We start from the raw sequence: 13,088 nt of genomic DNA, 5'->3' as shown, positions 1-13,088 counted from the left end.
TAGGATTTTAATCTACTGCGGTGCCAGGACATACTGAATCAATTGTTTTCATGAAGAGTGGCATCATAGTCAAGATATGCATGCTGAGTACGAATTTTTGAACCCACTTGTCATAATTAAAGAGGTGTGTGCATCAGGACTCGTTTTTGTTTTAATGTTCCAAAACTCAGTAACATGCTAGATCTATCCAGTTAAGAGAGATACATGCAGAGTTGGGAGAGGGAGTAATTTGTGGGATCCGCAGAGAAACAGACACCAGTGGGGTCTACCATGCCTGCCCTGTCCTCCATCCACAGAACACAGGACTTATTCAAGAGGCACTCGTGATGTTTATATCGCGATAACTTTTTAATGACAGCCACAAAGTCATTATTTAAACAGAACCTCCAGGCAAACAACCCAGTCTGTCTTCACAGTTGCCTAGGAGTCACAACCAGCCACTCAACATCCGAGGGTTGCTTCACGATGCATGCATTGTTTACATTACCAAGGATTCCTCAGTCTCGCCCTTAACCCAAGCCTGGTCGATAGACGACCCAGAATTAAGTCTAGGCGAGAGGGTGGCGGGAATCAGATGGGTGAGTGGAGGAACCCCACGTTACACCGCACTGCCATCTCGGGTCTTCCAGTCCGCGTCTTTCCGGCGCTACCGTGACGCGACTAAGCAGGGCTGTGAAAGGAGACTCTCACTCTCTCACCCGGAGCGGAGTCTTCCCCGCCAGCTCTTGCTTGCTCCGCCCACCCAGCAACAGCAGCGCAATTCCCATATCCCACCATCACTGCCGCGCCGTGACGCGCCGCGGGAGGAGGAGGGGGGAAAGAATCCGATCAGAGCCCGGATGTCTCGCGAGACTCAACCAGCCGCGAGCGCGGTAATCTTAGAGCTGCTGTCAGGAGGCGAGCGAGGTCGTGGTGGTGTCTGGTTTCTCTGCTTTGGTTTCCCTACAAAAAGGAACTGGAGCGTGTCCTCCTCTGCGTTCTCGTTATGCAGTCTTTGTGGGCGGGGTGCGTGACCCGGGTAATTATTTCATTAGGGGGCGGCTATCCAAGTGGGATGCTGGGTCTGGCATTCTTCACTTTGGGAGTTTTTCCCGACCGGGGGAACAAACTGGGGCATGTGAATTTGGGGCCTCTGCAGTTATGGGGGCTATAAAGGGCCTCGAGTCCATGGATGGTGCTGTAGAAGTATTGATTAGCATTTCTTATCCTTCTTCCCAGGTGTTCAGAGAAGCATATACAGCTTCTTCTCCTCTTTCCCTTTCTCCTCATAACCTTCCTTCCTGGGAAGTGAGTTATGTAAGGAAGTGGGTAGCCTAAAAACGCGTAATTAAATCTTGAGAGGATCTGAAGCCAGGTCCTCTGGTAACCCCAACGCTCACGGAAACATAGGCAGCTGCTTTATACCGAGTCCGACCATTGGTCCGTCTAACTCAGTATTGTCCACACTGACTGGGCAGCGGCTCTCCAAGCCCTGTCCGGAGATGCCAGGGAGCGAACCTGGGGCTTTCTGCATGCAAAGCAAATGCTTTGCTCCTGAGCTACGGCCCCATCCCCTACCCCCTGCATAATCCAGACTTCTTATTGTTCCGAAATACCCCCTAACAACCAACACACGCCCTTGTGAGGTCCAAAGCAAGCAGGTTCCAGTGGGCACCTGACCTGTATCTGCAAACGAACCGTCCTTCTTACCAGCGCGTTATCACCGCAGCTGCTGCGCCTGCGAGAGAAAGGCACGAATGCGCAAAGCCGGTTCCATTTCCAGCAAGAGCCTTTGGTCAACAAGAGCGGTCAGAGCCTCTCGTTCCCCACATCGCAGCCAGGCCGAGGACTCGCCAAACCTCACCTGACCCGCCTCCCTCTGCAGCTGGTGCTGCTCAGAAACCACAAAGCGGCCACAAACTCAAACACAGCAACCGTCAGTCCTGCCGGGAACCAGATGACAGACTTTCTTCTGCATGGCTTTTCTCCTCCACGTGATGGTGGCGGCACTCTCTCATTGGTCGAGTCTGAGGAGTTTGATAACAACGGGGCCCAGCGGGAACCCGTAACCAACTTGGTTTCCAATGGTTACAAAAAAGCAAAGGTGGGGGCATGGCGACCGGAAAACCAGGTACCCAATGGAAGTGGAGAATGGTTTGACTGATGGCTCCCAGTCAACCATTAGATGCTAAAGAGGCGGAGTTAGAATTCCAGGGAGATCTGGGATCCGTAGTCTCTCTAGACGCGAGCACAGCATCCAGTGTTGTGGTTGAGGTTGTGCGACATTTGTGGGGCTCCGTTGGGTTGAGAGCGGTCATAAAACAGTGAAGAAATCAGCTGTTTTAGAATAGCGGTTATTGGCAACAATGCCCTCCCCCAATAAAAGGTAAATAGGAATTCCTGCTTTTTGTATTTCGGTTCCTTTAAAAAACATTATGGATTTTTAATTGTGTTTTTAAAAAAGTTTTGAAAGTTTAGAAGCGCAATGCGTTCGCATGCAACTTAGTGGAGCAGAAGCCTTCCACGTACAATGTGGGATTGGAGAGGTGAGAGGGAACAATTTAGGACCTCTGCTACAATACGAAGGGTGTTCTGTTCGGGCGATTTGCGGCTGGAAATACAAACCAACTTCAGCCCCATCGCTATACTGCAATATTGCAGGGTTGTTGGAAGCCACTTTTTCAGCCACAGACTTCACAGTCTCTCCGCCCGCGATAGGGGGGAAACTTACAGTGTGATGCGTTTATACGTTTAAAAATTTAACACGCACACATTTTCCACACTCAAGATCTGAAGGAAGGAAAGCATGAACTCCTTTCTTGGCTGATAGCTTTTGTTTGTCTGTGGGCGCCGCACGCTGGTGCCCAATCACAACTATGCTGACATCCGGTTGGTTTGTGAGATACACCAGCATTTTGCTCTTTGGCAGGAGAAAAGGAAGTAGAGAGGAGAAAGCGAGGGAGGTTTCAACAGGAATAGGTTGAAACGGGATGCGCGGGGGTAGGTTTGCCTTCGCCTTTGCTTAATGCTCTGCGACTATATTTGATAAGGAAGTATAATACTTCCTTACAAGAGCCAGCATGGTGTAGTGGTTAGAGTGCTGGACTAGGACCGAGTAGACCCGAGTTCAAATCTCCATTCATGAAACTAGCTGGGTGACTCTGGGCTAGTCACTTTGCTCTCAGCCTAACCTACTTCACAGGGCTGTTGTGAAAAAGAAACTCAAGTATGTAGTACACCGCTCTGGGCTTCTTGGAGGAAGAGCGGGATATAAATGTGCAGAAAAGTTCCTCAGTCTCTGATGCACAGATACCGATATATAATAACAGACTCATATGCTCCTTCCCAGCCATTCAAGTCATTCCTAACAAATAACAGGCTCACTTCCTAACTGTTCACCAATGAGCTTGAGCCTGTCTGAGATATAGCTTAATTGCAGAAAGATCGTGAATGGGCTTGCAGATCAGGTAATGGGCTTTCTTAGGAGGGTCTTCCAATCCAATCTGCTCCGTTTCATGCAGAGGTATTTTAGCACTTAGCAGCAAGATTTAGAAGATGAATAATGTGAATTAATTCATTTAAAATAAAGAAAGAAAATTCATAGCAAGTGACAGCCTTTGATTTGGGAAGGAGGAGCAGCAGGGTGAGGAGCGGCCTCCTTCTACAACGCTGTTCTGAAACGTGGGGAATAATGCGATCAAAAGGGAACCTGGTTAACTCTTTGTGTTTCCCTCCCTCGCCAGTCTCTTCCAGTCAGCTGATCTCAACCAGTATCAAAGGCGGTTCAGCAACCTCTGGGCCACGGACACGGGGTCCCTTTCCCGTGCATCCTGTTTATCCTCCATGTGGAACACGCAGGGCAGGAATGTTTCCTGGAAATGTCCTGCCTTGGTATGCAGCCAGACCCCATCCCCCAGTCAGTCTGCCCTCCCTCCCCCTCAGCAGGAGGAGGACTGGAACCTGGCAGAACATTTCCCTGCTGCCTCAGTCCCAGGAGCAGTGTAAACAGAGAAGCGGCAGCTTAAACGCAGTCTGGGAGCAGATGCCAGCACCCCCCCTCCCCTTCCTAGCCCCCCGCAGAAACACCCGCCCCACTTAACCACTGCAGCTACTCCCCCTAAGGATGAGGCTTCCCTTCATGGCTTGCCTGTTTGTTTCCTGCCTGTTTGTTACAGTGATCGTGCTCTCTGAGGCTAGGACTTGTAAGTAAAATCGGTGGGCTTTCCAACTTTCGGTAAATAATGTTTGTTTGCTTTTTCGGTTCCTTCAGATTTGTATTATTCTTTCTTGGTCCAGCTGACCGTTCATTATGCATAATGAACTTAACATTTAATCAGACACTTGCAAAATTGTGTGTGTGTATAAAGAGAATATTGCTGTATCATTTCTTTAGTGAGCAAATTTCTTTAGTCTTTTGGCATAGAGAGGCAGCCTGAGTTTTAAATGCTTATTCAGAAGCAAGTATATCCAATTGAGTTCAATGGGACTTACTCTCAGGTAAGTGTGCATTGAATTGTAGCCTTTTGGCTCATTCATACAGTAGCTGGTATGTTTGAGAGATGAAGATTTAGTCATAAATTGAGGCAAAGCTCCGTAGTTTTTGCTAATGTGATTCTGGTTAATGCTCACATTTAATGACTATGTTCCCCTCCCTAAGCAAGATATGCAAAGATGAGCTAAAGAGCAGAGGCTCTCCATTTACAGATGAGGAAGTAAATGGTTTTGCTAGCAAATAAAGAATGCTGGTCTTGTGGTAGTAAGCATGACTTGTCCCCTTAGCTAAGCAGGGTCCACCCTGGTTGCATGTGAAAAGGAGTCTAGAAGTGTGAGCACTGTAAGATATTCCCCTTAGGGGATGGGCTGCTCTGGGAAGAGCAGAAGGTTCCAAGTTCCCTCCCTGGCTTCTCCAAGATAGGACAAGATTATTATTTTTTAGGACAGGATTTTTTTTATTGAACCAACAAACTACCAAAGCATACAGTACATTGCCAAAGCACAATTATATACAAAGTGGTTGTTTGTACATCATATATCTACAATACTGCGCTAGATAGACCAATGGTCTGACTCAGTATATGGCAGCTTCCTATGTCCCTATGTAATGTTTCTGCTAGTGTGAAATAGAGCATTAAAATGGTGATCAATGGAACAGTGGGAGGGTTTTATGCAATACTTTATACAGGCTGAAAACTGTATTCCTCCTTAGCCATTTGTTGTGCTTTGACTACACTTACTCTGCTACACTCTCACATTCTTCTTACTGTGAATTCTGAAGTTACTATTGTGGTCCATCTAACTCGGCTTCCAATTAAATGCAGCTGTTTCAGAGGACTGTATGTAACTGGACAATTAATAGAGAGGGGGAAAGGGAAGAGCAGAAAGATTTCCATAATCTAATGCAGGAATTCTCAAATTTGGGTCTCCAACAGTGTTCTCTCTGATTTTTTATTTTATTATTTTTATTTATTTAATCCTTCAATTTCTATACCACCCTTCCAAAAATGGCTCAGGGCGGTTTACACAGGGAAATAATAAATATATAAGATGGATCCCTGTTCCCAAAGGGCTCACAATCTAAAAAGAAACATAAGACAGACACCAGCAACAGTCACTGGAGGTACTGTGTTGGGGGTGGATAGGGCCAGTTACTCTCCCCCTGCTAAATAAAGAGAATCACCATGTTAAAAGGTGCCTCTTTGCCAAGTTAGCAAGGGTTAACTTGGCAATTCCCCCCCCCCCCCCATCTGTGTGAGGAATGAGTTTTGTTCTGGGCATCAGTATCAAGGCATTCTACGTGTTTATTCAGAGTGGGGCCTTCCTGATTCATCCTGAGCAAGATCCAAAATTAACTGAGCAGACATCAAAAAACATGTGAGCATGCACACACGTGCATGCCTTAGAGGGAACACTGGTGTTTGTGGGCTACAACTTCCCATCTTTGGCCATTGTGACTGGGGACAATAGGAGTTGTAGCCAAAAGCTCTTGGGCGTTATTCACACATGGCTTCATGCTGTGGTGTAAATGTTGAGCCAAGCCATTTCGAATAACATTCATTGAGTGTAATTTGAGCAATGAGGGAAGCAGCCCCTCCCCTCTGCTGTTGGGTTTGCTTTTGATGCAAGTTCTCATAGTGTTTTCCTTGTAGCCAATAGTGGGCGGGAAAGAGATTACTAAAGAGCTACATCTGCATTTGTAAAGAGAGTATCCCTCTTATCATGCTAATGCTTCTATGTCAGTGCCTCTCCCTGTTTGCTCCAGTGCTTTCAGAAAATGTAGCTTAAAACCAGCATTTAAAAAACCCAGAAATACCTCAAGATAAGCTAGAATTCGCAAGACAAAGCCTGACTTGTGTGTGGAGTGGGTCCAAGGATTTCAAAGGGACTTTGGGGTAAGTTTGGCTGGTGTGTGAACGCACACATACTCCTGCAGAGCAGATTTGGGGTAGAACACCCCACTAATTCAACACCCACTAATTCAGTTGACAAGATTTAGACGAGTTCCCAAGAGGAGGTAGAGATCAGAATGTTCAAAGCTCGTGAATATACCCAATGAGATAATATTAAAATTTTCACCTTTCCTACTCAGGCATTTCATCCCATGATCAGCTCTTTATTATCCAGTAATGCTTCAAATACAAGGGCATAAAACTCAGCTCTATGGAAGAAGCTACTTCTTCAAGACACTTGGTGCATTCAAACCAAGGCTGAGGCCTCACAGATGTCAAAGTGTTCAGTTGGCTGCTCAGGCTTTAGCCCTTGACAGTCAAAGAAGCTCAGTGGGATGACTGTGAGGCCAAGAGTGTATTCCGTTTTAAATATTAATTGGTGCCAGGCTGCTGCAATATCTGTGTTGCTGGGCCCTTGGTAGCTGTAAGAAAAGCTTGTAGTGCAGGGCTGTGCAACTTTGGCTCTCCAGCTGTTTTTGAACTACAGCTCTCATCATTCCCAGCCATGGCCAATAGTTAGGGATTATGGGGGCTGTAGTCTATCTGCAGGAGGGCTGAAGTTGTGCCACTCTACTGTAGTGATTTAGCCATCTGTACTTGCACTGTGGCGACTCATCACCAATGACATTGTTATTTGAGCACTTAGAAATTGAATCCTGTGTATGTTGGGAGGGGGCGAGAATATCATTACTTCCTCCATACATTTCTTTGCCTTGCAATCGCTCATTACCACACAGGCCAGAAAGAGCACCTGTACCTTTTTAAGCTTTGATACATAAAAGGAACAATTCTGGTACCTGGTCTGGATTTTCTTGTACTTCATCACTGTGGGGAAAGTTCCAACTCATGAAATCTCATTTCTTGTTTCTTTAAAGTCAAAGGAGAACTCTTAAGGTTCTGTACTTGGCAATCATAAGGCCTCTGGAGGGATTGCTTATGGGTTTCAATTCAGATTCTTTTTCTGAACTTTTGAATCAAAAGGATTAGTTGCCCTATTTTTTACTATGTATTTTAAAAAGGCCAACATGAGTTTATTTTTACTTCTTGTCTGAGGGCCAGTTTAAGTAGAAAAGAGGTCTGTTTTGCATTGCAAAGAAAGCCAACTGCAGCAATAAGTTGGGTCTTGATTTATTTGAGCAATGCAAATGATGCTTCTAAATGGCTTCTGGTGCATTCCTGCTTTTAAACCAAAATCCTAATAGATCCACATAACAAAAGCATTAGGCAAATGAGGCAATGATGTTTATATGTACCAAACAAAATTAAAATGAGATAACATTTACCAATTATAGACCAACCCCATGCCTATTTAAAATAAGCCCTATTCAGTACAGTGGGGCATATTTCCAAGTAAGAGTTCTTAATGTTAAGACTTAATGTTTGATATATCAAAGTCTGAGCAATCAAGTTACACATAACTGTTTTTCAGATGTAGGTATTCAAAACTAAGTTTTAAAATTAAAATAATGAAAGTGGAAGGTAAAGCTGAAACGGAGCAGTAGAACTGAGATCTGTTTGGCAAGTCAATATCCGTTAATATCTTCTGCCATATACTCCAAATAAATAAATATTACACATACATACAAATATAAAGCTGCTTGGGACTCATTGACTGACTGACAGATAGATATGAAACACCAAGACCAAGCCACAAAAGACATAAATATGCCATTTTTGCAGGTAGGTTTCACACCTTAGCCATACTACCCCAGGACTCCAAAACTCTGTAAAATATCCTTTGAATCCTGTGTATAGTAACATACAGATGGATCTCGTTAATCGCGGTACTGTTATTCGCTGTTCCATGTTATCTACAGTCATCTAATTGCCACCTGACCTCATTATGCATGGATACAAAAGGGTTAAAACCCATGAATGGTTTTGCAATGGCCAGAAATGACCTCTGAGTTTATTTCTGGCTGCCATTTAATGAAGAAGAGCCATTTTGTGGCTCATTTGTGCCCCCCCCAAGTATTTCCATGATTTTTTGCAGAAAAATGGGGGATTTGGAACTGGGGGGGGGTGTATTCCTGGACAGCTGGAGACCTGTGGAGCACAGTAGGGCACTTTATTTCTCTTTTCACATTTTGTTGGTTGATCTTTTGCCCATTTTCCAGCCTCTTGGAACCTAACTTCCCCGTTTCCATTGCCATAATGCCCCATTATCCAGATCCATTATTCACGTTTCTAGCGGGGAACTGAATCTCCGTTGATAACTGAGTTCACATGTATAGGCAAAGCCAACACAGACTGGGAACAATGTTTCTATAGTTTTTCCTGTGGCCACAACACACCCAAGTTCATGAGACGTGCAAAAACGGCATGTTTCTAGCTTTCATGGTTTGGTCCGGGAGTTTCATGTCAGCCATTAAGTGAGGACTTGCAGTTTGCAAGCTGGAACAATCATGGGAAGGGGAGGCCAGAATACAAAATCCCTCCTCTAGCTGTGAGGAGTTCCGGGTAGGCTGCCACCACCCACTTTTTAATATGAGCAAATTCACCCTTCCAAGGAATATTCTGGGAGTGTAAAGTGGAAAACTCCTCCCTACAAGGCTTGAGCAGTCTTGGGCCTTCAAAAGCATGTGACTAAGCAGAACCCAATAAGGAATGACCTTATGACAGCAACAGGGGTGTATTAATAATTGGATGGATGATAAGGGAAACTATAGAGGCATCAACAATCACTGCTTCCATTCAAATAAACACCTTCTCCGGGAGCTACAAGAACCATGCGGTCAGATCCAAACATTTAAACAAAAATAAATTCCCTGCCATGTCTAGGTAAACTGGTATACTATCCTTCCTACTTACTTCCAGGTGAGGAACTTCCAGTTGATTCCCAGTCCAAAGCTGTTAGTCTCCCCTTTCCCTACAGTAGCTGTTTATCAGACCTCCTTCAGAAGCCTCCAGAAAAAAAATGAACTCTTAACACACCATCCCCTACTCCTCTTTAGACTGTTGTCCAGTAAACTCTGTCCTTCACTCTGGATTGGGCCACAGTGATTTGATTCTCCTGGGTTTTCTTCCTTTTTTGGAGAAGCCCATCCTTCAAGCAGTTACTCAAATTGAGGCCTAGTCCTCCCTCAAGCCTGACTATCACTACACAGCCATATGAGCCTCTTATCTCTCTGTGACTCTAGTCTTTTCCTGTCTCTATGAGGTCTCATTCCCATGTTTGCCCAAGGGAGTGTGTTTCCACATTTTCTGGAACATTAATGGATTTTTCTGGAGTTTGGGATATTTTTGGTATCCCAAACCCCAATGGAGGGTTTGGGATGCCAGGTTAATGCCTGGAGAATAGGCTGTCACCAGTTATCTGCACAGTGAGCTAGCTCCAATGACTCCAGTGGGCGTGGTAGTGGCTGGTGGCCCCTGGACACCCCTCTAGGCACTCACACCTCCTGTCTCCATGGTGACTACCACCCTACTGCTAATATCTTTTGCAAGCAGTATTTCCTCTTTCATTTTTGAAATTGAAATCTTATTTGGGTGTACCATGAAGTGAACCATGATATAAGATGTATATAGCATGTAGCATTATATAAGATGCTCCACTTCAGTATTCTAGCTGTCTCGTCCCTTTTTTAATGTAGTCATCCTTACAAATGTCCAGTCCCAATGTTTCTCCTTACTTAATTTGTAATGTCCTTTTTCTGGAATGTCCTTTTTATTTCACTATAGTACTCTTCATGGCAATTCATCTCTGTTGGACTGTACTTTGTGCTTACCTGACCCCCACCCACGACACTTTGAAAACTGAGCTTTTTTTATCCCTTTGGTATTGTATAGGCTTTGATGCTTGCAGGGGCTCTGGAAAGCCTTGGTGTGAAGCAATCTTATATAATTCCTAAACAGATTTGTCTGTGGCAATTGTATGGTGATAGTGATTATATTCTTTCTGCAAAGGCATAGCTGAGCTACTGTTCCCTGGTGTTTTTTTAAAAAAATAGCAAGTTGAACACTCCCTTGTAGGTTTTGTTGTTGTTGTTTTTAACTGGATGTGAAGAAAGCCTTATCTTTTAGATATCTAATAACCAAATCTTGGCTGACATAGGCAGAAGGTATGAGATGTGCCAAGCCAAGAAAGCCACCACCAGAGAGCTGAAACATGAGCTGAAACTTCCTACTTGGTGATAGATTCCTACCTTCTTTTACTCTCTTGATCTTTTTATTTTTCAGTTCCAAATACTACATATTTGTATGCTTTGCCCTATGTACATTAAAAACACTCCCTCAAGACCACATGGCTGTAGGAAAATCCATTTCCACAGATAGATTTCTATCTCTGCTGCCTAAAAAGTGGCTGATTTGCCAAACTTCCCCAACCACCATTGCTTCCATGCTAAGATCACAGGATTCAATATAGCAATCCTTTGCTTGAAAGATTGTTTAACACAAAATATTATGTTTGGAATGTTTGGGAAATGCAATATCTCACAACTATAGTGCTACCTTGGGGGAACATGTGTAGGCTCCACCATCCAATGGGAATATATATATATATATAGAGAGAGAGAGAGAGAGAGAGAGAGAGAGAGAGAGAGAGAGAGAAGAAACCAGATTGAGAGATTAATCATTGTTATGGATATGGGACCTTTTTCTAGTGGAAGGACAGGACAGAGTAACTTATCCATCTGCAGTAACTGGACAGAACTTCGTGGATACTAGTACTGATCCACAGACCAGTAGATAAACATTTCTCACCATGTTCTGGATGGTATCAGAGGCAGATTTAGCCATGGACCTTGGGGATTAGGTCCATGGCCTCCTGTCTCGGGGAGGAGGGTCCAGATGTTGGGGGGGGGCTCCCCAGAGCCCTGCTGCTACCCCGCTCCCACTGCACCAGTTAAATCTTTTTTAAAAAAACTTTTAACCAACTGCCGCTGTGTGGCGGGGATGGGGGTGCTGGTGTGGTCACTTGAGGGGAGACCAAGGCGCTGGGGGCAGAGGCAGTGGCAAGAGCTCCTTCCCTGAGCCTACCTGTCTCCCAAATAACAGATCAGGCTGTTTTTCGACCCATTTCGGGGCTCTCTGCACATGTGTGCAGAGGCCCAAAATGGCCCAATCTGTCATTTGGGAGGCAAGCAGGCTCAGGGAAGGAGCTTTTGCCTCCACCTCCCCCAGCTTGGTCTCCCCTCGAGTGGCCTCCCCCATCCCCGCCACACAGCGGTGGACAGTTAAAAGGTTAGAAATAACAACCCATTTTTAACTTGCTCTCTGCAAGCCCTCAAGGGGGTAGGGGGCTCCAAAGCCCTTCAGATCCGGGCTGAAAAATTACCTAGATGTGCCCCTGGATGGTACCTATGCCTAGTGTTCCACTTCTGGAATTTGGTATTAAGAAGTGATATTTGGTCTCTCAAAATGCTCCTTGCAAGGTCTCCTTACTTGACAAATATTGCCTTGAAATGGGAATGCATTAAAAAGAAGTCTGGGTTGCTTACTAAACAACCATCTTGTAGTGGATTAAAGCCTTTGTCTCAGAGCAAGCTCACGTGAGGGAAGAAATACTGAATAATCTCTGCCAAGCTGCCTGGCTTGGCTTTCCCTAAAACTATTATGTATTGGTAGGTTCAAAATGTTGCCACCAACCACCCTGCTTATCGACCGAGCTTGAACCTCCCTGGGCTTGGGGTGGAATCCCAGGGAAAACTGTCTTTATTTTGCTATTAGATAAGTGCAAGTATCTTCCACGTGCAAGCCTACACGTGGTGAGAAAACTGATAGCTGCTGAATGTCTGAGGATATGCTTGCACCAGAGAACTCCCACTTTGGGGGGCCCTTCTGAGTTAAAAACCAACTCGGAGAGGCTTGTAAAAAGAAGAGAACTAACAACAAGGATCTCCCTTTCTTGTTCCCAGAATTCCCCGCAGCCGCTCTCTAGATCCCACCCACCTGGCACACTAATTGGCTGCCCTGAGGTTCACCAGTGTGTCAGTCAAGACAAGGGTTCATTCCCTGTTAACTCTTTAAGGGGAGGCGTGTCTGATCACTACACATCTCTAGTTCTAGTTAATTTCATTTTTTTAGGGCAGAGGGGAATGCTATAACCTTATTCCTTTTTTGGAGTGACATTGACTAGAACAGAAACTTGCTGCTTGTGGGAAGAGTTCCTATCTTCACAGCACTTCCCAGGGTCATTCTTAAGGACTGCTGATAAAGTGGCTTTAGAGTTTGTTGGTACTTCTTTTATGTTTGTTAGGCTCTTCCTGTGGGATTTTGACACAAAAACCCAAAGCAATCCTTGCATGGCATTCCTGTTCTTTATGCTATGCTAACAATGGCCCACATTGTTACTAGAATCTTGACTTTTAATCTTAATTCTACAGCATTGGCTGGTTACACAACAATGGCTCTTAAATGCAAAATGCTTGTTTTTAATTCAGTTTTATCTCAGCACCATGCCTCAGACTTTCTGGTCAGAAAACGTCGGGCAAATTCCTTTATGGAAGAAAGCAAGAAGGGAAACTTGGAACGAGAATGCATTGAAGAATTGTGCAATAAGGAAGAATCCAGGGAGATATTTGAAAATGACCCTGAAACGGTAAGGGCTCTTTGGTCTATGAAAATTAACCTTAGTAAAGACGGAAAGTAATCTTGGTAGTCTTCAGATACATGGAAAGGATGAAGACCCAGTTAAATCATGGTTCTTTGTTCCCTTCCAAT

At 44.7% G+C, this 13,088-nt stretch overlaps 2 protein-coding genes across 15 annotated transcripts in view; one reads left to right on the top strand and one right to left on the bottom strand.

The window, feature by feature from the left end:
* ARL13B (ADP ribosylation factor like GTPase 13B) overlaps positions 1-2,047 on the bottom strand; it is a 59,894-nt gene extending 57,847 nt beyond the window's left edge. For 2 of the 9 annotated variants that reach the window (XM_053306756.1, XM_053306757.1), the window contains exon 1: positions 1,690-2,046. The gene's annotated coding sequence lies outside the window, so the exon portion shown is untranslated. The other 7 variants (XM_053306752.1, XM_053306750.1, XM_053306753.1 and 4 more) reach the window with 7 other exon arrangements.
* Positions 819-13,088, top strand: part of PROS1 (protein S) — a 45,980-nt gene continuing 33,710 nt past the window's right edge. The window contains exons 1-2 of one of the 6 annotated variants that reach the window (XM_053306744.1): positions 819-1,005; positions 12,809-12,966. In XM_053306744.1, coding sequence (XP_053162719.1) covers positions 840-1,005; positions 12,809-12,966 — 324 coding nt within the window. In that variant the 5' untranslated portion in view covers positions 819-839. Of the gene's footprint in view, positions 1,006-2,076; positions 2,111-2,225; positions 2,366-2,954; positions 2,980-3,430; positions 3,447-3,980; positions 4,182-12,808; positions 12,967-13,088 lie in introns of those variants that run through there. The other 5 variants (XM_053306746.1, XM_053306748.1, XM_053306747.1 and 2 more) reach the window with 5 other exon arrangements.

This window comes from Hemicordylus capensis, chromosome 3, assembly GCF_027244095.1.
Source record: "Hemicordylus capensis ecotype Gifberg chromosome 3, rHemCap1.1.pri, whole genome shotgun sequence".
Classification (NCBI taxonomy): Eukaryota; Metazoa; Chordata; class Lepidosauria; order Squamata; family Cordylidae; genus Hemicordylus; species Hemicordylus capensis.
Note: the sequence above shows the minus strand (reverse complement) of the source record. Positions and strands in the feature narration are given on the sequence as shown.